General features: G+C 33.0%; 1 protein-coding gene and 1 long non-coding RNA gene across 5 annotated transcripts in view; one reads left to right on the top strand and one right to left on the bottom strand.

Moving 5' to 3' along the window:
- Positions 1-2145: 2145 nt before the first annotated feature.
- On the bottom strand, positions 2146-15422 carry LOC105322582 (kelch-like protein 26). 3 transcript variants are annotated; one of them, XM_011421395.4, is made up of 4 exons: positions 15316-15417; positions 10738-10777; positions 7519-7666; positions 2146-3789 (listed from the first exon to the last, which is right to left on the bottom strand). In XM_011421395.4, exons 1-4 carry the CDS (start codon positions 15323-15325, stop codon positions 2161-2163), a joined length of 1827 nt encoding a protein of 608 aa, XP_011419697.3. In that variant the 5' UTR covers positions 15326-15417; the 3' UTR covers positions 2146-2160. The 3 variants fall into 3 exon arrangements, with proteins under 3 accessions (XP_011419697.3, XP_011419700.3, XP_011419699.3); XM_011421398.4 differs by lacking the exon at positions 10738-10777 and having other exon boundaries at positions 15316-15422; XM_011421397.4 differs by lacking the exons at positions 10738-10777; positions 15316-15417 and adding an exon at positions 10435-10728.
- LOC136270889 (uncharacterized) overlaps positions 9005-25469 on the top strand; it is a 27746-nt gene continuing 11281 nt past the window's right edge. The window contains exon 1 of one of the 2 annotated variants that reach the window (XR_010708763.1): positions 9005-9192. This is a non-coding gene — a long non-coding RNA (uncharacterized lncRNA). Of the gene's footprint in view, positions 9193-14461; positions 14630-25469 lie in introns of those variants that run through there. The other variant, XR_010708762.1, reaches the window with a different exon arrangement.

Raw genomic sequence — 25469 nt, 5'->3', positions numbered from 1 at the left:
GAAATTTGATTGGTTTAGACGCAGTTGATAATCCATTCTATTACCCTCAGCGTTAGCAACACACATGACAGCGGGTGACACAACGAATTGTTAAATTATTAAATTTTTAAAATATCTAACATTTAAAATTTGAATGTTTTTCTATATTTTTAAACAGAGCTCTCCATCTAAAGAGGATACAAATGGTCTTATAAATGACCACAATCATCAAGCCTTCTTAAGATTGAGAAAAAGGATGTTTAAACAACTTCACTACCATATTTTTTAAATTGTTTAACTGCTATTATTATATTGGGTTGATCAATCTCATAGATGGCGAGGCGAAGTAACAATATTTTCGTCTATGAGATTGATCAACCCAATATATTTCCGTAGTGAGTCAGTAACTAACCTAATACGTGTTTTGTTTTTCCCGAGGACTATCAAGCGACATATCTATTCATAAATAGCGATGATCTACGCAAAGCCATGTACAAGATGCCTAACACCTCGTCCAAATTAACTCATTTAAACTCTTCAAAATTTTCAATCTCACCTTTCAAATACTCTTTAAAAATCTTTGCTTCACCTATGTTCACTTACAGTGTTTTGTTGCTATTCAATTTTTAAAGTTTTCTCCCTTTCCTCTGCAGAGATTTGAGCAAATTTCGACGCTACCATTTTGTTCTGCTCCAGACAAAACAATGTGACGTCAATATTCTAAGGGCAACTACTCTAATTTTAAAGAATTTCAAATGGCAACTACTCCAAATACTTTAAGAACTTACAGCATGCGGTTTATGTATTAAATACTATAAAATGTCGAAATGAGTAAGGGAAGCGTCGGCCAATGACGGCCATATTGTCTCATATTATTTCTCACCGAACAAATATAGAAATATATGAGGCAATCGCGTGCTATGTCTAAACCAATGAAAGTGTGACATTTCAGTCCATGGGAAAACAACATGGAATAGGTATATCCATACATCTGAATATGATTGTATTGATTTGACATCTACAGTGGCGTCGGAAGCAAATTGAAAGTGGGGGGCTAAACTAATCCTCAGAAATCTTGACAAGCAAAAAATAAATAAAAAATCAATCATCTACTAACTACTAGAAATTTTTTAGTAGCCCCCCCGGTTCCGACGCCTATGCATCTATAGTCTGTCCCAAGATATTTATGCTGCATATTTGAACGATTTTTTATTAAAATACACATACCTGTGACTGAAGTGCAATTAAAATCGATGAAAGGGAAAATTCCCAAGATAACTTCATTCACACATTATCATTTTCCCCTCGTAAAAATTTACAGGAACGAAAACAGATTTCCTACGGAGATTTATAATGGGGAATGTTGACATCTTTTCTCCATTCGGAAATACTCGGGACCCCTCGCGCAATTTTTCAACGTTATCATCCGGGCGTCTTCATCTCCTTGGCAATGGAAAAACCTCGTAGACTTTTTATTTTTAGCCGTGTACTGATACCCGACAAGCTAGAGGGGGCGTTTCAAAGGGGAAATCTTGGGATTTTTTCATACTATTGAATGAACATCGTCTGAACCAAGAGGTATTTATAAATATTGAATAATTTAAGAAAATATGCGGCAAAAATATCTTGGGACAGACTATAAATACATGAAGAATATATCAAATTCCAGAAAACCTCAAGGTGCGGATCCAGGAACCAGTCATTTAAAAAAAAAATACATCGTGTCCTTTTAAAATAGCTATCTTGATTTCATTTGAAAGATACCTAAAGTCTGTCCCAAGTTACTGCTTCCATCACTTTTTAATGATTTTTTATTTAAAAAACCGCATTTATAATGGGAAATGTTTACACCTTTTCTCCATTCGGAAGTACTCGTGACACCTCGCGCAATTTTTCAACGATATCATCCGGGCTTATTAATGGCTGATGCAATGCAAAACCCCCGTAGACTTTCTAGTTTTGGATGTGGATTGAAACCTGAAAGCGGTAGAGGGGGCGTTTCAAAACAGATAATCTGGACATTTTTCATATTGGTGGGTGAACGTAGTTTGAGCACAAAGGTATTTATGATTATCGAAATATCAAGCAAAAAGTGGTGAAAGCAAAAACTCGAGACAGAGTATTTTTTTTTTAAATAACATAAATACTGCTTATAAAAAACATATAAAAAATAAACATATTTTATTTGTCTTTAAGGTTAGTTTTTGCCACTTTCTCATCATGAAAGTTGACAAAAATTGTTGAACAAATGACCGACATGAGACTCATTCGCTGCGGAGCCTTCGCATATTTTGACCAACCATCCACCTCCGGGTCATACGTCCAGATCTCGTCTTCCTTAGCATTGTGGTGCTCATGTCCAAGTGATAAAATATATCCCTGAAAGCTGAGGTAGTGACCAACAGAACGCCCACTTAGGGTGGAGGACAACATTGTCCACTGGGATGTGCTGACGTCATAACACTCTATGGGGATCTGTCCATGTAGGGGCACCCCTTGACGAGGTATACCACCAAGAACATACACTTTTTCCTGGAAAAACACCATCTCATGGAGTCGCCTGGCATAGAACATACCAGGCAGGGTCTCGTATGTTTGATAGTGAGGATGAAAAATGGTAAAGGAGTTAGTGGGTTGACGATCCTGACTGGCACCGCCAGAGAGATAGACTTTTCTCTCAACTGTGAGGGCAGCGAGGGAATTGAGAGCCATCGGCAAGGGCGGCATTTCTGTCCATGTATTTGTCTTTACGTTGTAGCATTCAACAGAGTCCATTGTTGCAAACTGTTCTGTAGAACCACCGAATACGTATAAGCAGCTTCCTTGGGCAACCATTGCAAAATCCATTCGCAGTCTAAGCATTGGGCGAAGCTCTTGTCCACATAAATGCCGTGGATCAAATCGGAATAGAGAACTCATCAGAGACCCACCCCCAAAATCCACCACACGACAAATGTAAATAAAATTGTCAATAACAGTTAATCTGCAGTCTCTGCTTCCGTTCAAATCAGAGTACAGTCTGTAGAACACCCCTGTCACATGATCATAAGATGTTATTTGAAATGGAACATAGGAGGCACTATTGTGTGGTTGGATTAGGACAAGGGTAGGGATTTCGGTGCGAACATTGGATCTTTCTTCTATAACTGGGTGTCGCTCTCGACAGTCCAGGTGGTATTTGAAACCCTTTGTAACTAAGTGTAGAGCTCCTAGGCAGCGCTTCATCAGCTCACTTTCCTGGACCATTTGTAGCTCCCGTTCTGACATTAAAGGGAACCGGATGTGCGTAAGTACCGTGACGCAGTCGTTAGATATCCGTGTTGGGTTGTGCTTGAACCACTTATCTAAACACTGAAAAATTTTGTATTCTGAACTTGCTCGCAGTGCGTTAGAGCATAAATATTTCACAAGAGTCACAGCCTCCATTTTCAAAAAACATTGTGTTTCTGAGAACTCAACAAAGTTACTTAGGATCATTTTGTCCCAGTGCTTCAAGACTTTGTCCAACGAGTAGGTTGTGGCAATGGTCAAAAAATCTTGTGCATTTTCAAATGTCATTCCAGCGATGATGTAATCGCTACAAATATCTAGAGCTGAAGAAACCTGTAGGTGGCTGGCAGTGTTGATGGCTTCTGTCAGATTGTCGTACTCCAAGGAGATCTCTCCGCTGTACACAAAGTCAATGATCATCTGTAAACCGTCTGCTGTCACGCCCTTCAGATCCACCGAGTCCTGCTTGCTCTCCGCCATAGCACCTCCAAACATGACTCGGAAGTAGTCACTGGTAGCAGCCAGCAAAGCTTTATGTACCTAAAAGATAGTTACATGTACCTATAATTCATATTCATTAGTGAATTGTCATACTACAACTTCTGCCATTCTATCTATCAATTACACTCAATACATTAAGAGAATTGATCAAAAGTAAATGTGAATATTTTTTAATTAGTTCATCATAACATGTATACTTTTTTTACTTCAATGAAAACAAAAATAAAAGACAGTGACAATATCCCCCTTGCAGTTACATGTAATGTAAAAATAGAAATACCGTGCAAAGCTCTTCTGTGAATAAAACTTTTAATAAGTTTCTAATCTGAGTCTTCACAGATGCAGTTAGTCTTTTCTAAATTTACCTCACATTCCCATAAATGCAACCTAATAAACTGATGAGCATGTTTAACTTGGAGAAACTCACATAACATTATCAGAATTGGCATACATTGTACTACTGTTGTTCAATGTAAGAAGCAGAATTTAGTATAACAAACAATTTTATAACTGCCAAAACACTACAATCATATCAATGATATTAAATTTCATTCACAGTAATGCCATACATGTTAACCTCCAGTGATGAAAAATAGGTAGATTTTGAACCAAAAATTGGTAGCATTGCGCACGGCCTTTTTCGCAGATATTTCAAAGAATAGATTTTTATGGAAGTAACAGTTTCTGATAAGCAATTAAAGATATCAAATAAAATATAAGACTTTTGAACATCATATTTTGTAATATTAACACATGCATAAAAATGTTTGCATGCATTTACCATCATACTGATTACAGGTATTAAATATTTGAGTGCAGAGACTTTAACAAAAGCATTTGTTCAAAAACAGGTTAAGTTGCCAAAATTTTACATATAAGAGAACTAGTAGCTAAGAAATTGTATATTCTTTTTCAATCAAAACGATGTTCACATGCTTATCACAAATCATGCAGCACTGCAATTAACTGCAAGTTTACTGTTATGGCCAAGTTGAAGAATAAATTCAGTCATCGTTAAAGCCACGTGTGGAATTGCAAAGCTTCTTTTTCCTTTCTGGTGATAATATTGAGATTCTTGTAACTTATGTCCTATTTTTGTACTAATTAGTTTAAGCTTTTAAAGGGGCATGGTCACCATTTTGGTCAAGTTCTATTTTTCTGTAGTTATTATTTATAATGCTTTAATTAGGAATGCATTTCTAATGATAAAATGAAATTTGAGAGTCATGCAGTCACAAAATTATAAGCAAAACACAGGACTCACAACTCCTTGTCATGTAAACAAGGCGTGTTCTGTTTTTACCAGTAAAAAATCTTTTTAAAGCTTATTTGTCTATCTTCTAATTTGTTGCATAAAAACACCAGTTCCTAACATTTAACAAATTCATTTTAGGTCTAAAACTGGAATTTTCACTACAACATTTAAACTGTAAAGAAGAGCTTACATAGCATGAATTGAAAGCTCTGTAACTCGCTTATAACTCAACGACTGACACTCAAATTATGGTTGCCTAAGAAATGCCATACTGATCATTAAAATTGGAAAAATAATTTTGACCAATATCGTAACCATTCTCCTTTAAATATCATTTTGCAAAATAATTCATTTCTTTATGATAGAAACTTAACTTTTGTTTTATATGAAACAGTAAAACCCACAACCATCACCCATATTTTACAGATAACCATTTTCCCTAGATACATGCTCCATCCAAACCATGGCTCAGATAATGGCCCCCTTGGGACAAATCACAGGATGAAGCTCTGCCATTCAGTCAATTAAATGATAACTGAATGGCAACAAAAGGTGACTGAATTGCACAAATATGTCATTCAGTCACTTTTCAGTTACCTTTCAATTGACTGAATGGCAGAGATTCATCCTGTGAATGAATTCAGCAACACTTGTCTTTAATGTTCTTATAAACTCCAAAGAATTTATCATTTACCAACAAATATTTTGTAGTGTGAATTGATAGATGGACAAACAGACAAAGTGCACTGATTCCAGTACATCCCCCTAAACTTCATTTTCAGGGGTTTATAAAATAATCTAAACAACTGTACTATTCCTTATCTGTCAATGCAAACACTCATCTAACCAACCTTTAATGACAAATGAGGTAATCTTGGTGTTTAAAACGAAAAATTAGCTTAATGTCAAGTCTAATAGGGAAAGAAGCAATTGGGTCATAGAATATTTCACAGAAATAATCCTCTGAAAAGTCGTAGTGAGAACCATTATAAAAACAAGCATATTTCTTACAAAGACGTAAAATATGTACAAAGTTTAAGGATGGATGGATCCTAGGACAGACCTATGGTCGCCAGACAAAAGGCCATCAGGAAAGCTCACTCGGGGAGCTAAAAACTACCGGTATAGTTGTCCTAATGGGACTTATTTCAAATGGGAAAAATGTGGTCGTGGAAAAGATGTCAAAAATGTTAAAAGCTCCCTACCATCAACAAGTATTTAATTGACTCACAGTGGTAAATGCAGGATTAAACTTGAAATTCAATAAATTTAAAGCTTTGATTCTAATTACACATTTCACATATTAAAACCTTCATGTTTATCAGAAGAATAATATAAAAGTTGTTTTCCATCTTGTTAAAATGTGTGTAATTTTTTTCAAAAATGTGAATGCTCTGGTCAAATGAAATAACAATATGTAAATGTTGATACTTATACATGCTGTTAAAGAGACATGATGACGCACAAACCTATGATTTACTAAATACATGTATCAAATTTTCCGCCATTTCCACATATTTGATATATCATTTGAAAAGATGAGCTTTTGAAAAATTAAGGTGTTTAAAAGTAAATAAATCCAATTAAAAAGAACAAATGGGCCAGTGTCATGCCATGCAAGCGCCGGGGAATGTAATTATTGTAGCATGGCATCGATACATCATGAGTCTCTCAGTGAAGCCTGAAGAATGACATATTTTTTTCAAATACACTCTCTAGAAGAGCATGATTTCTACTACGGGCATCACAAATTCAAGTTCTTTTTTTAGTGTGTCAATTTCGCTGTAACTATTTTTAGACAGTAATCGCAATCACCTGACACACAAATCAATGTCCAAAACAACTCGGTTTGTTTACACGTGTAATTTCAGATGGTGGATGAGTTTTAATGACTTGTAAACTGATAGGTGATGACTTATAATGTGTGAAACCTTCATTATGATGAAATTTTGTATATTTCTTCTAATATTTATTGTCTTAATGAAGAAGAAAAATATCTTTTTTGAGTCACCGTGTCACTTACAAAAAAACTTTTACCAAAAAAAAAAAATGTGTTGATCTTTAGGAAAAATACAACTTATCCCCACCTTCTTCTTATTAAGGCTGTCCAAGTTGATTCTAAGTTTAATGTCAACTTCATTAGTTTAGGAGAAATTGTGTTTTGGAAAAAAAAAAAACAAACTCCTACTTTAATTTGATCTGTTTCAGTTTGATTTTACTAAAATACTGCAATCTGAAGAAATTTGAAATGTTTAGAGCACATTACTAAAAAATATATCAAATATATCAGATACTCAATGGGATTGTCAGGAAAGATCATTATTGGAGAGGTAGCCTACATGAACTTTCATATATTACTGTAAATGGATAGAAATCACTTGTATGAAAATATTGTTTGTTTAAACTTTATTGCCCTCCCTCATAGGTTTGGTATTTTGAAGTTACTTTAAACGTAGAATTAAGTTTGGGTAGCTTTATAAAGAGAACTCCCGATTAATGCTTTAGCTAACTACCTGGAATGACTTTTCCCCTGCAGAAACCTTAAAGTCACACAATTCATTCCTGGACCTGAGGTTATTAAGTTGTTGAATCACTTTATCACCATAACCCTCTGACTTCAAACTCGGGTTCATCCTTCCATGTTTGGAACTCTGTCCTTGGCTGTCAAAGGAAAAAAAAGTGTGAAAATCGGACTAAATCTAATTAGCACAACATTGACTCACAATATAAAAATCACCCAAAAGTTACATGTACATGTTATGATAGGACAGTATGCCTTTCAGTGCAAACCTAGTTAGTTTCTTGTTTGTTGTAATGGAAACCTAGGGTCATGTAGTCAGGGTTGGAGGAGTTCATGGTTCTTTAGCTGCATGGGTGTGCAGGGGAGGGGGCGGGGAAGGAGACATGGTATTGAAAGATGCGGCTAGGAAGGGGCCAAAGGGAGGGATATAAATGTCTGAGTGGGATCTGCACCCGACAGGATGAACCTGACAGGGTCGACCAGCTTTTTGGTGGTGTTTCTCGATCTAGGTCACCGAGGACCAGTACACATATTGGGGAGGTTGAGTCTGAGATGTTGCTCTCCCAGGGAGCAGTGCAGTTATGGCTATAGTAGACTCAGCTGGAAAATACATATAAATGCATATGGGGATGTGGGGACTGCACAGGGAGATCTGGTATTTATGGTTAGGTTAGAGGCCATAGAGAGTCCCAGCTGGCCCAATTAACACAAATGGGCTCCATTGGAGGCAGTTGCTTTCAGGAACTTAGTCCTAGGGAAGAGAACAATTAATTATACATGTATCACACCTGTCAGGAGGGATGCGATGTCTGATTCTAGTGACACAGGGGTCACATCAACTGTTACTATGGGTATAGTAAGTGTTCCTTGTTATGTACTCGGCTCACACATGTTGGTGTGGTAGTTCTCTTCCAGGGATGTCTATCTGGGCAAAGTAGGGTAAGCCATGCTTCAGACAGTCAGGACAGGATACACTCAGGCCAGAATAAGGGGGCAGTGTCCTAAGAGGAAACTTTGTATAGTAACGAGGGCCAGTTAAATCCTAAAGCATTGGATACTTTTCTGCCTCAGAAAAGGAGCTCACAGTTTGGTAGAGATTCCTCTGGAACCTAAGGCCACTAAATTTTTCTGGCAGGATAAGGATATCATATAATGTCTATTATTACCTCAATAGGCTAGGGAAAATCTGACGCTAGGAACATCAGAGGGGCAGCATGGGACTACATCAACATCTTGTAGTAGTGTTGCAGGGCGTAATGTCCCAGCAGAAGCTAAGTGTCTCAAGTATACTGGTAGCTTAGAGTGGGGTATGTTGTATGTTTTATTTGGGAGGAATGATGATGACTGTCTTTTAGCTGCAAGTGTTTCAGTGGGGGGGGGGGGGGGGGGGGGCAGCCCTCAAGTACTTCTATATATCCTCTAGTTGCTGGGAGAGGAACTGATCGAGCTTCGATAAAATAGTCTCCGAGGAGAGCAAAGATTTAGTAAGGGAACACTTCAAGCTGCATCTTAGGTAGAGTTCTACTCTATGACCCAAGGGGAAAAAGAGAGATATGAACAGTGAGATAACTTTGTCATGGAGATTGCATAGCGTGGTCCATGGAAGAAGTGCATCAGGAGCAGGTTGTTCTGCGCTTTGCAATGGGCTGTCAGGACACAAAAGCAGGTAAGAAGTTGATAGAAAGTTCCTCCTCCACTATAGATCGAGCAGTCCACCAAGTGAAGACAGCTCAGCCATCAAGCCCTTGACCCATGTCGCTTGGAAGTGTGCATGGTTTCAACGGACAGTCAAGCACAACCACTGAAATCAGTTCAGAATCCGGGAAACCAGGCCGAGGCCAGTTACATGTTTGTTTGTGGAGTGTTTTAGTAGTATTGTCTATTTGTTAGTTTCATGAACAAGACATACATAGTTACTATCTGTTTTCTGTCCATGTATATGGCATGCCAAATTCATAAAAATGAGCTAAATATATTTTACAGTCAATAAACTAGGTTTATCAGTTTTAAACTGTAGTTTAAGGACAGAAAACTATAGTTAGCGATGTCATTCTATATTGCAAATCTGTAATCCATAGTTAACGTGATCATCTATGTTTCAGAATTGTAAAGCTATAATTAACACTGCATGAAAACCACCATTTGGAATTGCAAAACATACTTAATCGAAGTTATGAATCTATATTTATCAGCAAAATCTATATAATTGTTAATGTTATTTACAGACAGAAATAGTAAAATTAGATTTGCATTTTTAAAGTAAAGTTTACAAATATGGTTTTTCCAGATATAAACTATAGTTAAAAAATTGTTAATTACAGTTTACCTTTCGTAAACTCTAGTTAACTGTGAACTATAGCTTGGGGTTCTTAACCTATAGTCAATCGTCAATAAAACCTAGTTTATCAACTGTGAAACTATGTTTAACTTATTTTTGTAAATTTGGCATGCTTTACACATACTACAAAACAAACATAATAAAAAATCTTAAAAAATTAAAAAATAAACAACAACAACAAACTTGCAGCCAAGCCCCTTTGACTTTCCCTCCTTTGCTGAGAACTTTTATTATACTTTCTGATTGAACAGAATTTAAACATTTCTAGTAGGAACATTATTTAATCAGCCAGACTTGCTGAACGGAAATTTTCTTCGAACAACTCTGAACAATGCTGAAAGTTATCGTGAACAGTGTCAACAATGTAGAAGATGTAGGTCAACCAATGTGCGTGACCTAGACGGCATAACCCAGTAAATAATATACACTATGTCTGGGGCTCCACCAATCAGAGGGCGAGAATTTATACAGGGTGGACCACAAGTCTGTCTACCATATTTCCTATCTCCCTGGTTAATATTTTATTTAATAGAAAGCGCACCCTGGGTGAGTTCTGTAGTCTTAACTCACCTTTGCTGCATTCCACCACCGTGTCAAACTCCTGGAGGAGTAATTTGGATCATTGTCAAGGTCGACGGCTAGCAATGTAATTAGGTCAAACAGACCAACACGTTGTGCGTCGAATGACAGCAAACACAAGTTTCAGAAGTAAAATCCTTAATTCTTCTTCCGTTTGTAAATGTCAAAACGAACCTATTGAGCACATCCTTTAATTTCTAATTAAAATCAAACATGACAACCCCTTGTTGTGAAATCCCACATGATATATTCGCATGTCTTCTATTTTTTGTAAGGGTTGTGAAAATTTCTTACCTCCTTGCACCGGAGAGTTCGTTTGAGTTTTTCATCTGCCCTGTTTAAAATAGTTATAAAAACTTATATATAGCTCTAAATATTTTCTTGCATCATGACTAATGAAATAAATAAAAAAAAAACCTAGACCAATTATTCATCATAAGAAGTGCACATATATACAGATTTTGAATATGATAAAGGTCAACAAAAAAATATTCACAAAGGTGCATGTATGTAAGTGTACAATTTAGAGCGAGTTCGGTATGACTGTATTGATACAAATACAAATACAGATGTAGATATAATCGTTATCCTTTAGATATCATTGTATTTTTTTCTTTTCTAGTTAATGATTCCAGAGTATCTTTTGTGTATACAAGAACTCGTTATTACGACAAACTAATGGCTCTTTAGGAATTGTGTAGAAAATGAAACAATTTTTTAACATTCTACATTGAATCAGGGGAAAGTGATCCCGATAACTTTATTCAATTTGAAATCATTTTGAAGTGGAGGCCAAGAGCTTTTGGAGAAGCTGTATGCATTCTATAGATATATTTCATTAGTCAAACTGACAAAACCTCCCGAGATTTGTTACATAATTTCTTCACATTTCATAGAAAAGGAGAATATAAATTAAAAACAAGATTTTTATTGTGTTTACCAAACATTTTTGTGATGATACATCCTATTAGACATAGCTATTTTTATGAAGCATTACTGAAAAAATTTCTACGTTGAATTTCATCAATATGTACTCGCAACTTTCATTTACTAGGCTAGATGATTATATTTGAGCGCATATACCCACAGGCACCTGGCGTTATAAATTCATAACGTCAGGGGCCTGTGCATATACCCACTATCTTCCTTCAAATTGCAGGTAAATTATGGACAATAGTACCTTATTTAAATAAATAAGAACGAAAATCAACGAATTCTTTGATATCTAAGCTGTTCTTTGAAACTAGTCGAAGATTCATTAATTAATTTACATCAGATAATGAAAAATAATACCTTCGAAATTTCAACTTAACAGCACCTTTAAACCGGTTTACTGTAAAAAAAAATTAAAAATTGTCGCAACATGATTTTTCCGGGGGTGGGAGGGGGGGGGGGGTTTCGAGGGATATTTAAATTTGCCAAGAGGATGGGGGGGGGGGGGGGACATATTTTTGGTAATATGACTAAATTTGATTTCTCGACCTCTCTCTAGAAATTGGATTTGCTATTTTTTTAAAATGTCATTATGAAGTAAGAACATTAAAGTATGTATACTGAACTAAACACGTTTTAGATTTAAAAAATTTATTCATTTATGATGGGTATTTTATTTCTAAAATAATCATGCGCTTAATGAAGCAAATACATGTACTAGCTTTCTTTCATAGTAATTATTGTACTAAAAATCCTGCTCAAATTAGAATGACATATATATATACATTGTATAGGAACAAAAACTAATTCTTTATTGGTAACATGTTTGAATATTTTTATGTATAAAAAAAAATACCAGAACAACTAGGTTCATAGTTGTCTGTTGGTGGGCCTTTATTTTGTATAGGAATTTACAGTAGTTCTCCAAAAATACATTTTTTTTCTAAACACGTGAATACCGCATTTATTGAAAATTATTTAATACATTACAAAAAAGGTTTGAACACAATTTTTGAACATTAGAAAAAAAAATCCCAGTTCATCCCATGTTAGTATCTCGTAGATAGTTGTAAATCATGCGTCCTCATAACAATTGTATGATCAAAATATTGAGTAAAAATCTTGCGCCTTGTTTAACTTTGAAACTGAACTTTTCAATATTGATAAGTGCCGAAAGAAATGTTTTTCTGCCGATGTTAAATTTGTTGGGTTTACATTCTGAAAACTTTTTTAAAACATAAAGCAAATAAAGTATGATTAAGAAAAGATGATAACTTTGATCAGTAACATTTTAGACATTTTAGTAATGCACGTAAGCGAGCCGAATAGAAGAAATGTATTGTCTTAGAGGAATGTGTTTGGCACATTAATTCGTAAAAAATAAAATACAAAGGGTGATCCAAAAGTAAGGTCACAGTATGCACCAAGCTTCTCATGGGCGCTGTATTGTATTTATAAAATAAAATATCAACATTTGCCACATCAAAATTTTAAAATTTGATTAAATTTCGTAAAATAATTAAAAGATATTATTGTTTATAACATGATATATACATGACATCGCCGTGTCATGAATTTAGGTCTTTTTAATTTTTTTTTATTTTAGATTAAAATTATACTGTACATGTATATGTCACCAGTTATACTATATATAGTTCAAGACTTTTTGAAGAGCTGTCTTTTACTAATTAACAATTTTTAATTGTCAAAGAGTCTTAGTCATGGACTCATTGACAATTAAAAATTGTTAATTAGTAAAAGACAGAGCCGTAAACATAACTGACCACATATTAAATAATCGAATACACTATTCCATCGATCACAAAAGGAGTAATTATTTACTTAATGAGAAAAAAAATGCGAATAGAATAGAGCATCGTGGCAACAATTTTTTATATAAAGAACTAAATTATAAAAATCTGCCTGAAAGCCGGAGATCCAGAAATGACGTCGCTAGCGTGCGACGACTATCGTTACATGTACCTCACGATCTATAAAATATATTATCTTAAGAAATAATCTAAAAATGCATTAACATTTTCAGATCTGGGTTAAAATAGGTAGGTATATCAAAGCACAATTTTTTGTCACTTTACGCCGATTATTCAGATTTATCGCATCTGTGACATTATACTATTGGATCAACCCCCGTAGACTCTTGTAGATAAATATATAAGTTAATTTCAAATTTTCAATTTATGATTTATGATTGTTAATGAAAATTCATAATTAAAAAAACTAAATCAACTTTTTGACTTTTCATACATATATATATATATATATATATATATATATATATATATATATATATATATATATATATATATATATATATATATATATATATATATATATATATATATATATAATAAAAACATATAAACGTAAATTCTTAACTAGATGATAAAAAGACATAGATATTTCATTATTCAGACTGCTTGCATGTGAAAGTTTTCTGGATGAGGGTATAAACGAAATTAATTGTACACCCGATCGGAAGTTCTGGTTAATCACCATAGCAAAGGATATATGAATCAGAAGGAATGTTTCAGCTTTATGTGCAACAGATTTAAATAAATTATGATCAACTAAGATATGGTCAATCTAATCACACTCCTTACTAAATTCAAATATCTGCCGAGCAAATAATCTTGTATTGCAATGAACAGAACATTCCCACTCTCCCACAAAACCACATTTACTTCCGCGGCTGTCAGATTGTTTGCATAAGGTTGATACTACGTGTATTTACTTCCCCACCCCCTATAAAAACACGAATTGTAGTAGGCCTATATGATATGTAGACATTTCTACAAGTATGTATGTAAGGTATTTTTCAAATTATTAGTATGTACTAAACATGTATATATAATCATATACGTCTAAGAAAAAAAAACCAATACTGAGGTGTTTTAAACATTTTAAGTGGTTATTGGTTAAAATGTATGTGAATGACGTCATGGTAATTTATGCCAACCACTGTTATTGTAATAAATACCGTGCAGGTTAACTGGAATATGTTGAAATAAAATAAAACTTTAATTTGCACTCTTTCTTTGAAATGTTATTCTTTGAAGGATCGGTAAAGTGTGGAAGTGATAACACTTATGCAGACGTATGTGTACACAGGAACACACGTATGAATTGTCTTCAATTAATTATAAATTCACAGGTCTTCGGAATCGAATCTATACATTGTGAAGTTTCGTCACTGGTATATGTGATACAGGTACATGTTACAATCACAACACAGGTAAGGATCATAAGTATTTATATCAAAGGGGGGGGGGGGGGATCCGAGAGTCGTATAATTGATGTATATGAGTAGATCAAGACATCTCTGATGCAGGGTTTCCGTAGAATAGATATGATTCATGGACGTCGGAACCGGGGCTACCCCCCCCCCCCGGCCCCTCCCACTTTATTTTTGCAAAGTTATACCTAACCTTAACCTTAAACCCCCTTTTTAAATTTTTTTGGCTTGTCAAGATTTCTGATAAGTCTAGCCCCCCTTTTCAATTTGCTTCCGACGCCACAGTAATTAACATGTAATTAGCCACCAATTAAGGTAGACCCATCATAAGGATCAGGAAAGTTTTTTCAAGCTCTCAGTTTTTGACAGTATCTCTAGTTGCATAAACCATAACATCATCATCATCACCATCATCATCATCATCATCTATCCAATAATGACTAATGTAAATTAATAAGTCAAATATTAAAATAATTTTGTCTTTTTTTGGTCTTACAAATATACAGATATCAATGAAACTCTTAACACCTTTCCTGTAACTTATTAGACACTTGCATTTCTGATGAATTCCAGAAATATTGGCACACCTATGAAACTCAAACTGACCATCAAGTCCGACTACTGTACAGCAATGCTATAAAAACAAAGGTAGATATCTAGATAACTAGATATAGCTGGGTGCCTACCTGCGGACATTGTATGGGATGGTGTGAATCCCGGCGCTCTCACAGAGTACTACGTATAATGTAGCCTGTCCCAGACAGACCCTTTATTCAAGGTCTGGATAATTCAGGATTATATCTTAATTTTGATTGGTTCTAAACCTTGTTTTTGTGGTTTTTAAAAAAGAATTTAATTCTCGTTGGAGAGACCTCAAATCCAAATGCCGCGCTTTTTCCCCACACGTACCTTCGTACTGTATGAACCTCTTCATTCATTAAAATTATTCAAACCAAGAGCGTGGGAAGAGTAACGCGCTCACAAAGGGAGGTAACTTTGTATGTTGCACACTTTCAGAATTGATATTGGTGTATTTTTCTCGACAGTTATTTTTAAAAGATTTCAGAAATTTTAGGCAGTCATGTTTAAATTAGGTAGCTGACGCATTTCCCTTTTGAAATCGACATCGCGAAGAAAAAAGGGGTCAGCTGGGGGTCAACTCTGTCTGCGCGTCTGTCTGGTCAGGATTAGGGCATTGTATTCCTGTAAGGCATTAAATTCAACGCTCAGTAAACAATGTTTTCAATGAAAATCTAAAGCTGACCTTCTGATGTTGTATCTTTTTAATTCCTCTGTTTACTGTCTATTTTTTTGCGCTTAAGAAAACTTAGAGTTAGACGGGTTAATCCTTCACTTCAAAGAAACATGCAAATCATATAGCATATATGCAACTTTTAAATACGTATTTAAGAATGCTGTATGAATTACATGTTTTTATTTTTCATAAAATAATTTTAAAAAAACCTGGGTAAGCAAAAAATAAAAGTTTTCTTTTTCTATAAAGATAAACAGGAAAGGGTTGCAATTCCAAAAAAAAAAAGTTTTCCTAATTTTTTTTTACAATACAATCAGTGAACAGGAATCTACAGTAATTCTCGATCAGCCGGTCATAAATAGCACCATGGGAATTTGTAATTGTGACTTAGTTTACCATGGATTATCATATACATATGTTTCTACATGTATCTTCCACTGCATTTTTTGTGGAAGTTTGTAAACAAAACTGTAAGTAAATTGCATGATTATATATGCATCGTAATATCATAGTACATGCAACATAAAGAGTAACATTTATCAAAAAGAAATTATCCGCTCTTTTGAATAGGGCATATCTGTACAACAATCATTTATAAATAACACATCAAAATGATAACATTAAAGTTTAAAATATGTTAAGGAATAGGTTATAACCTTGACGATGTTTTGATGAAAACTTTTTGCAAGTAGCGCTAATTAGTGTTCCGATCTACATGTAATTGCCCCATATCACAAGATGATGTCACAAACATTTTAAAATAATGTATAATGTATCGCTATTCTTATAAATGTTTTTCTGAGGGTTCGTTTATGCACCCATGGTTAAAATATATGAGAGATATACTTTCCTATGTCTGGATTAATCATTTTTTTTTCTGGTATGAATTGGCTGAAATCTTTTTTTTTTTAAAAGACGCTCATAAATCAGTTTTGACAAGATTGGTTCAGAAATGTAGAAAAATCACCCAAATGTTTGAATTACAGAATCCCTAAGGAAAGGCTTTGGATAGGAAATTTATCTAAAGAAACTTCCAAACGATTTTAGATTCATATTTACAAATTTTAGAAACGGTAATCATAAAGTACCAATTGAAACTGGAAGTTGGAGTAACATAGAATCTGTTCATTATGTAATAATTACACTTTGGGTGACGATCGCCACTATGTTATGGAATGCCGGGCATTTTCTTTATTCCGCAGCAAATTAATTGAAGAAAAATACTCATCAAATGTTAACACTTATAAATTTGGGAATCATATGTACTAGTATACCATAGATATTAATCATTTAAAAATTTTTCCATATTTATTAAAAAAATTATTAGCTCGATTTATTTAACTCTGTACTCTTCCTAAATTGACCATGCATCTATACATTTGTAAATATATATGTTTTTGTACATCATGTACCATTGATATGGTTTGAGAGAAATAAACATTCATTCATAAAACGCATTTATTATAATGGTTCCCCGAGCAGTCGAATTCAAGAAACACAGGGGTTGTTAAATACACTTTTGTGAGAACATTTCTTTAAGGAATAGGGAATCATTCCTTGAGTATTATTAGGTGATAATTTCAGTCGGGGCATGATCAAATCCATTAAAATCCAAAGGGCTTTGTGATAAATTTGATCACGCCCCGACCGAAATTATCACCTCATAATATTAAAAAAAAAATTCCTTATATTCAACTGTTTATCAACTTTAATAAACTTATCTTTATGTTTCATGGACATAAAGGTAAACACAAGCATCTGGGGGTATTGTTATCTTCAAATTTAAGTTTTGTCTAATCACATAGACATCATTGTTAAAACTCAAATTTACTGTATTCAGAGATATTTTGGCACAAATATATGTATCATTAAAAAACCACAACTAGAGTATGCTGTTGAAATGTAGGCATTGTATGGCACTGTAATATATTATGTACAACAAGAAGAGGACTCTCCAAGGTTTTAGAACTTGTGTCCTTTTGGCATCATTAGTCATTAATTTAATTCTGATTGTAACGCCTCATTTGATTGGCTAAACAAATTCATATATATCGTATAACATAACTTGCCTACGTCACAATAAGACGCGCGTGCGAAACGTATTAATCCGCTTGACGTTACGTTTAAACTTTGTACAAATTAACATATTTTAACTAATTAATGGGCCTTATTATCTGATTTGAATAGTAGAAAATTAAATTATAAGGAATAAATTTAATTTCTACCTATATTATACGCGTATAACATAACTTGGAACAGTTTACGCTTTTTTATAAACCGCTTCGCGGTTTATAAAGCGTAAATTGCCCCAAGTTATGTTATATCGTATAACATAGGCAGAAATTAAATTCATTCCTTAAATAAAATATGTTCAATTCAACTCACCAAGAAAGCATTTTATTGTTTAAATAAATTGTTAGTACCTGTGTTGCTATACAAACAATCATTTAACTCTCCGATATTTCTTCATACAGAACTGTTTTCTGCATATATCCATAACATACAGAACAAAACCTATACTTATAAATTAAGACAATTTTAAGCGATTTGCCAATAAACTAAGAAACACTTGCCCAAGAGTAACTGCTTATACCTTTGGTATTTCAACACGTGTGATATGATGAATTATGGAGAAATAAACTAAAAACTTACTTCCATTTTTGAAGAAAAAAATAAAAATCAAAAGCCCGAAATAGCAAAAATGGTGGTGGACACACTTTGGCGGATCCAAGTCAGCGGTAGTTTGCATATTAAAATATGCTTGCGATAAAAATGATATTGAATGATAATGTAAAGAACGAAAATATTTACTTGTTTATCGAAAATGAAAATAAGTTTTATCATTTAAAATTCAATTATAGCTTACGGATATCATCTCACACGTGTTGAAATACCAAAGGTGTAACCAGTTATTCTGGTGCAGGCATTTTGTAGTTTATTTGCAAAATGTCTTACTTTGTAAGTATAGATTTTTAGGAAAAAAGGACGTCTGTCAAATGTTATCATTGTCAGTAATTTTCGCAAGGGGCGAGAGGTGATAGAAAACAAACTAGCATGTAAACATACATATATTTTCTTTTGTATATGTATTGCTAGAATGTATATATCTATCATTTAAAGCAAAGCTTATAATGGTTGGGCCCATTTAGTGCCAAGTATAGAGCTACCTTAAAAATGGAATAAATTAAAGTAGAATCTGCTTTAAACTTAAAGGTAATTTTATATGAATTACACAAAAAACCTTAAAATATTTTATAGTAATCATTCATGCTATATCGAATAATATGAATTAACTTAAAATTTGTTCTTTAGTTAATATGTTTAACGGTGCGACCGTTGGGGCGAGCACAGCATGTGATCAAACAATGAATTATAATAAATTAAGAAAATAAAATTAACAACGTCAAATTTGAATGCCAAAAAATAAAACATACCTATTTTTCAGTAAATTTTCATTATTCATAGTTTATAAGATTTGTTATAATTTATTTATTTATATGTAGAACAATAGTTTAATCTCAGATACAATGTTGTTAAATAATAAAGATTTTAATATTTAAATATTCATTGCACTGCATCTCCTCCTTTAAAGTGATTGTGATTATCATTGATTGATTGATTTCAGAAAATATTAGTATGCTCCGAAAAATACAATGTAAACTGTGTCAGTGGGATAACGTGCTATTTAAGGTTTTCTATTATGAAAGAACAAAAAAGTTTTTCACACAAATGATTAATGTTTATCACATTATAACATAGGCTATGTAGCTTTGTGTAGTATCTGTTCTCTTGGGTCATACTGCTACATTTACTATGGATACATCAGTGGTATAACGGTCAGTGGTGTAACCAAAAATTGTTGTTACACCACTGAAAAAACTGTTACACCACATGAAATTATTTAATTATTTTACTTTTTCTTCCATTTCATTTATATTTTGAACATTTTAAACAATTGTTATTTATCAATTTTACAAGTTAAACACTGTCACAATAAAGAAAGCTTGACTATTTAATTGCAATTGTGTTTTCTTAATCTGGAAAATGAGACCTGTTACACCATTGACATTATTTGAAACACCATTGACATTTTGTATGCTCTAATTATGTTTTACTCATTTAAATACTTGATTAAAAGATAAAAGTAAAAACAAATTTATTCTAATAAAGAAATGAAATAATCCACATTTTATTTTTATTAAAAAATCCAATTTTTTAATGACTTACAGTGTATTATAAGATATGTTATTCCACTGACATTTCACATTCCCTATTGTGTTATACTAAAATCTTTCAAATGCTTAAAGGTAACAAATGCTACAATGTAGCTGAGCTTCAACAAACATATATAGACAAAGAGGAAGTGCATATGCGTTGTATGCATTGATTTTGGAGAAAATTGGAGAAAATTCAATTTTATTGTCCAAAATGTGAGCTGGTATAGTATTGACGATGTCATTTGTGAGATTGATGAGGCAAAGAAAGTTCGAACTCGGTACAAGGTGGATATAAGTGTGTGGATGCCAATAGTAGAAAATATAACTTCAAGAATGAGTGAATTCATGTAAAAAAAACATCTACATGCAATATTTCTGTCAGTGGTGTAGCACTGATTATAAGTGGTGTAACAGTGTGTCTATCTTCAGATTATGAAAGAATGAGGCACGAAAACTTTTATTTAAGATCAAATTTATCATGTTTTAAATGCAATCAAAAATAGAAATTTGTTTATTTTACAAAATTTAACACGCTTATCTCTTATTTATTATCGCTAGGTCAGTGGTGTAACTTTTATGTCAGTGGGTAAACATATTAATCAGTGGTGTAACATGTACATTTTTCTCCAAATAAAATTAACTGACAATAATACATGTATATTTGAAAACACCAGTGCATTTATAGTAATGTCTTTTTTATGCTCCATTGAAAGAAAAATCCAGTTGTGTTCTTTTTAATGCTCAAATTAAAAATTTGTTGAGTAACATCAAGACTTTGTCTCAAATGTTATGTTGGTCACTATGTAAATGTGTCAAATATTTTCTGTTATCTAATTCTAATAACTTTAAATGAATTTTGTTGATATAAACTTTATGTCCATCATTTTAAAAGAATTATTTTATTTTATTTTAGAATTTTTTCCTATACTATATACCTGTTACACCACTGACAAAATGTTCACAGTTCATTAAATTTCAGTCTAATTATCAATCAAATGGTAGATCCCAATGTTTGCAAATTTTAATGTGTTATACTTCATTGTTTGTTAAATGTGTTTTTTGCATTCAAAGTAATTTTTTCAGCAATAATTTTCTCATGTTTTACATTTTTCAAAAGTCTGCATATTTTGATAATGACCCAATTAATGTTTAATTTTATTTTTAATTTACGCTTAAAAATATTTGCTTATCATGTTAAAAGAACGCATGTAATAAATGGAAGTGAAAATAAAGAAACCATTGAACTGCTAAAGAGCTGATGGATTAGAATTTTCATGATTTATTTTCTTTTTGCTTGCAAAGATTTTTTGGATGAGGCTGCCATCCACCCCCTTTAAAAAAAGGCGCTGCTACGTATAACGTTACGTTTCAGGAAATTACCGTAATTATAGTGAATAAAATATTTGTGAGCATTCATCCAAATTAGTGCAATTTACAACTGTTTCCTGTATCTGAAGAAATGTCCTTATTCGTCAGCTGTTCTTTATCTTAGCCTTTGCAAGATTTTGAGAGGATTTTGGTCATTTCAGCAGATTTACAATAACTTCAATTAGAGTAATTTCCCCTTATCAGTGCTTATTGTGACGCCAAAGCTGACGTTGGTTAAGTGTCGTCTTACTCTTTAAAACTCCCCTGAGAAATAAAAGTATGCGAAGTATACTGTTTTATTTACTTAAAAAGCATGATGTTCTTAAAATTACACATCTTATAAGCTTTTCAAAGGTTTTACTTTGATTCTCGGGAGAACGTGATGTTGGAACGTGAGGTTGGAAACCATTGGTACTATGAATTGTGGGTCAAAATTTACTGACTCCGAAAAAATATATCGGATCAATGTGTAAACGTTTGTGACGTCACACGATTATTTTTGATTGAAAGTGTACTGAGGTGAACTTTAGAGGTAACATTGACTGTATGTCGCTTACATCGTTATTGTTTTTACTGTCTAAAGGACTATGTGCGGTATCATCAAATATCTGCCCCCGATTTCAACCAATTTTTAAATAGTATCGTATAAAGATAAAATCTTCACACATCATTGTATAGAGGATGCCTAATATGTTTTACGGTGTAACCGTTTGGAGGGCGAAGCCAGTATATATAAGTACATATAAATGGGACCCTTTTATATTATTTACTGTTGACATAAACAGTTACAAACATATTGTACTATATGATAGAAGTAGAAGTTGCAATACTCAACACAAGGACACTCGTCTTCAATGTAGATAACAGGGTAAGGTACTGTAACATCTGGAAATTTTGAATCCTTGTCTGGAATTGGAGTAAATATTGTTCTTAGAGTACTGTAAGAGTAAAGTCCAATAAATGGTTTTTTAAGTTGATATATTTGATTTATAACTGAAAATCTTACCTTGCTTCGTCAAGTTTTCTCCACTGCCCCATTTAATTATTCCGCCATACATGTATATTTACTTGATATTGATATTAAGAAAGTTACAAATGATAGGATACAAATGCAAATTTAACTTTGATGCTAGACTCTATTGTGTTCAGAAATATTACATATTTTTATCTTACTCTGGTTTCATTAGCATTGTTGGAAATGGTAATGCACAAACTCCAATCAGAGACATAAATAATTATTATGTTATTTATGTCTCTGCTCAAATGAAATGAAGTACAAATTTATATATACATAACATATTTAATATAACAATGTTAAGCCACAATAATGTTCAAATTTGTTACTGCAGTTAGTGACTGACATGTCACCGACCGCAAGTAATCAGCACAAGATAATATAATAATGATTAATGTTTCTTTCTCCTTTTTTTTTGTTTTTTGTTTGCTTTGTTCTTTTTTTTAAGTTTTGGGGTTTTTTCTTCTTAAAAGTGATCAAGATTATTTACTTCTTTTAAAATCCCAAGATCCTGATTCTTGGTCAGAATCATTGTCTTCAATTAAAACATTTGCATTTGAATTAACAGAAGAAGACAAACTTAAACACATAAAATGGAACCATTTGTCTGACAATTCAGAATCTGGATGTACTCCATCATAAAGGTGCTTAAAAGACAATTTTACAATTTTTTTAAACATGTTTTTGTTCCTTCCTGATTTTTTCCTTTTACAAATCAAAATATCCCTGTCCCACCGAACTGGGAAGGTGAATTGGAATAATGATGTATTAATTTCTTTAACATCTTCCTCTAAGTATTTATGTTGCATTTGCCTTTCTTCTGGTGTAAAAATGGAATAAAAAAGTTTCCCTTTTGAAATATTGAATTGTAAATACTTTTCTATGCAGGCACATGGAATACATGCTATTTTAACAAATACATTTTCAATAGACTGGAAATAGTTGAAGAAATCCCTAAATTGTAAAATAACAGACTGTACATTTTGATCAGATCGAATGTACTGGATTTCAGTACCACCAGAGTGGGTTATTTTACTTGTTAAATTACATATACCTCCTGCAAGAAAAATCCAGATTGTAAATAATTTATCTATTCTCATGATACTATCTACTTTTGTTTTGACCAATTCTCTGATGTCTGAAAGTTTGCCACCAGGACGAACAATCACAATATTGTCACTATGAAAGTCAAATGGTTCTTCTTTCTCCAAATAACTTTTCAGTTTTGAACCTCTTGAGTCAGTAGCAAAAACTAAGTGACGCATTTTCTGCAAAAAGAAAATATTATGAAAAGAGAATGAAAGTTGATATAATTTTATCACAAATTCTCCAGTTTTTATCTTCCCCAAAGAACACTGAATTTGATATGGATTAACCATCTTTAATTAATTGCCGTAAAGTATCCTGCTCCATACATGCATATGCATGTATGCATTTAAATGGAGATTATTGTAAACTTAACAAACCCAACTGTCTCTACAATGCATTGATTTATTTTTAGAAATATAGTGGTAAGCAATATTTTTACTATTCATTTCTAAGAGAACAAAGCGACCATAGTAATTATATTTGATGGATGATAATGATAGAAGATGCGTTGAAATTTCATTAAAAAGACCATATATTTGGGGCATTCTAGGGTGGAAAAGGATGAAAACTGTACATTTTATTTACATATATATGAAAACAATTGTGAAAAAAAGTTCCTCCCTGGTGCAACTGTTGTGAAAAGTATTATAGTTATATAGTATTAATAAGTAATGCAAATCTGGTGTACTATCTGATTTTAAGTACTGTAAATGTAATATATATGCATGTAGATATGGAAGATGATGTTGAAGAAAAGAATTTATGCATGTATATACAAGTACAAGTACATATTGTGCATCTACAGGTATACTTTTGGCATCCCAAGAACATGTTGAAAAAAGGAAGTTTATATATATTATTAAAGCTTAAACATTGATAATTTGATAACTATGTTTCACCTATAAGAAATTCTCATGAAAATGAAAATTACTGTATGATAGCTTTGTCAAAGTATTCAAATACTACACAAAACTCAGGGATAGTGACTGACATGTCACCCACCACTGGAGTTTTAACGTAGCAACATGAACATAGAACATTATTTGAGAGTCATGTACCAGTTAATTGTATAACATGGAAAAATAATGAAAAACTTAAAAACACACTCTCACACAGAACTTTTTTCTGAAGGAAAACGTTTGCTAAATTGTACATATATGGAAAATACAGTCACTTTAACAACATCAATGAAGAAATGGGAACAAAGATGGTCGGATATAATTGGCAGTCAGAGAGCTAAACGGTTGCACAAGAGCTGGTAGAAGTATTTCAGATGTATCTGGAGTGTCACAACTAGAATATCAGAATTGTTTTATGAACTATTATTTTATTTTACATTGTGAAAGGAAAGTTAGAGTAGTCACCAAAAGCTATAGTGTATCATGTAACCATGCAATTACTTTTTTGGGTCAACTGGTATAGGCAGGCATACATGTATGCATGTATGCACTAGATCAGGTAAATGTATTGGTACAACAAATTTAAAGAGATAAGTCAAGTGGGACCTATGTAACTGGTACATAGTGCAATTACTTTTGTTGAGTCAACTGGTATAGGCAGAAATTAAGTATACAAATACATGCATGCACTATATCAGGTACATGTATGGGTTCAACAACTCTACAGAGATATGACTTTTGCAGAGCAAACTGGTATGGGTAAAAAGATAGAAGATCAACACACAAGTAAATTTGGTGATGCATACAGAAGTTGTCTATATTTACAATGTTTGACATGCACTGCATGTAACCAACTTCAAAATGGATATTAACAAACATTATTATATTACTATTCCTTTGACTATTCAATAGATAATGAAACCTATATAAATTATGACTTTTTAATGAGTCAACTGGTATAGGCAGCACTAGAAAACATCCCTGCACAAGTGAAATG

The sequence above is a fragment of the Magallana gigas genome, chromosome 8, assembly GCF_963853765.1.
Source record: "Magallana gigas chromosome 8, xbMagGiga1.1, whole genome shotgun sequence".
Classification (NCBI taxonomy): Eukaryota; Metazoa; Mollusca; class Bivalvia; order Ostreida; family Ostreidae; genus Magallana; species Magallana gigas.
This window is presented reverse-complemented; position numbering and strand designations above follow the sequence as displayed.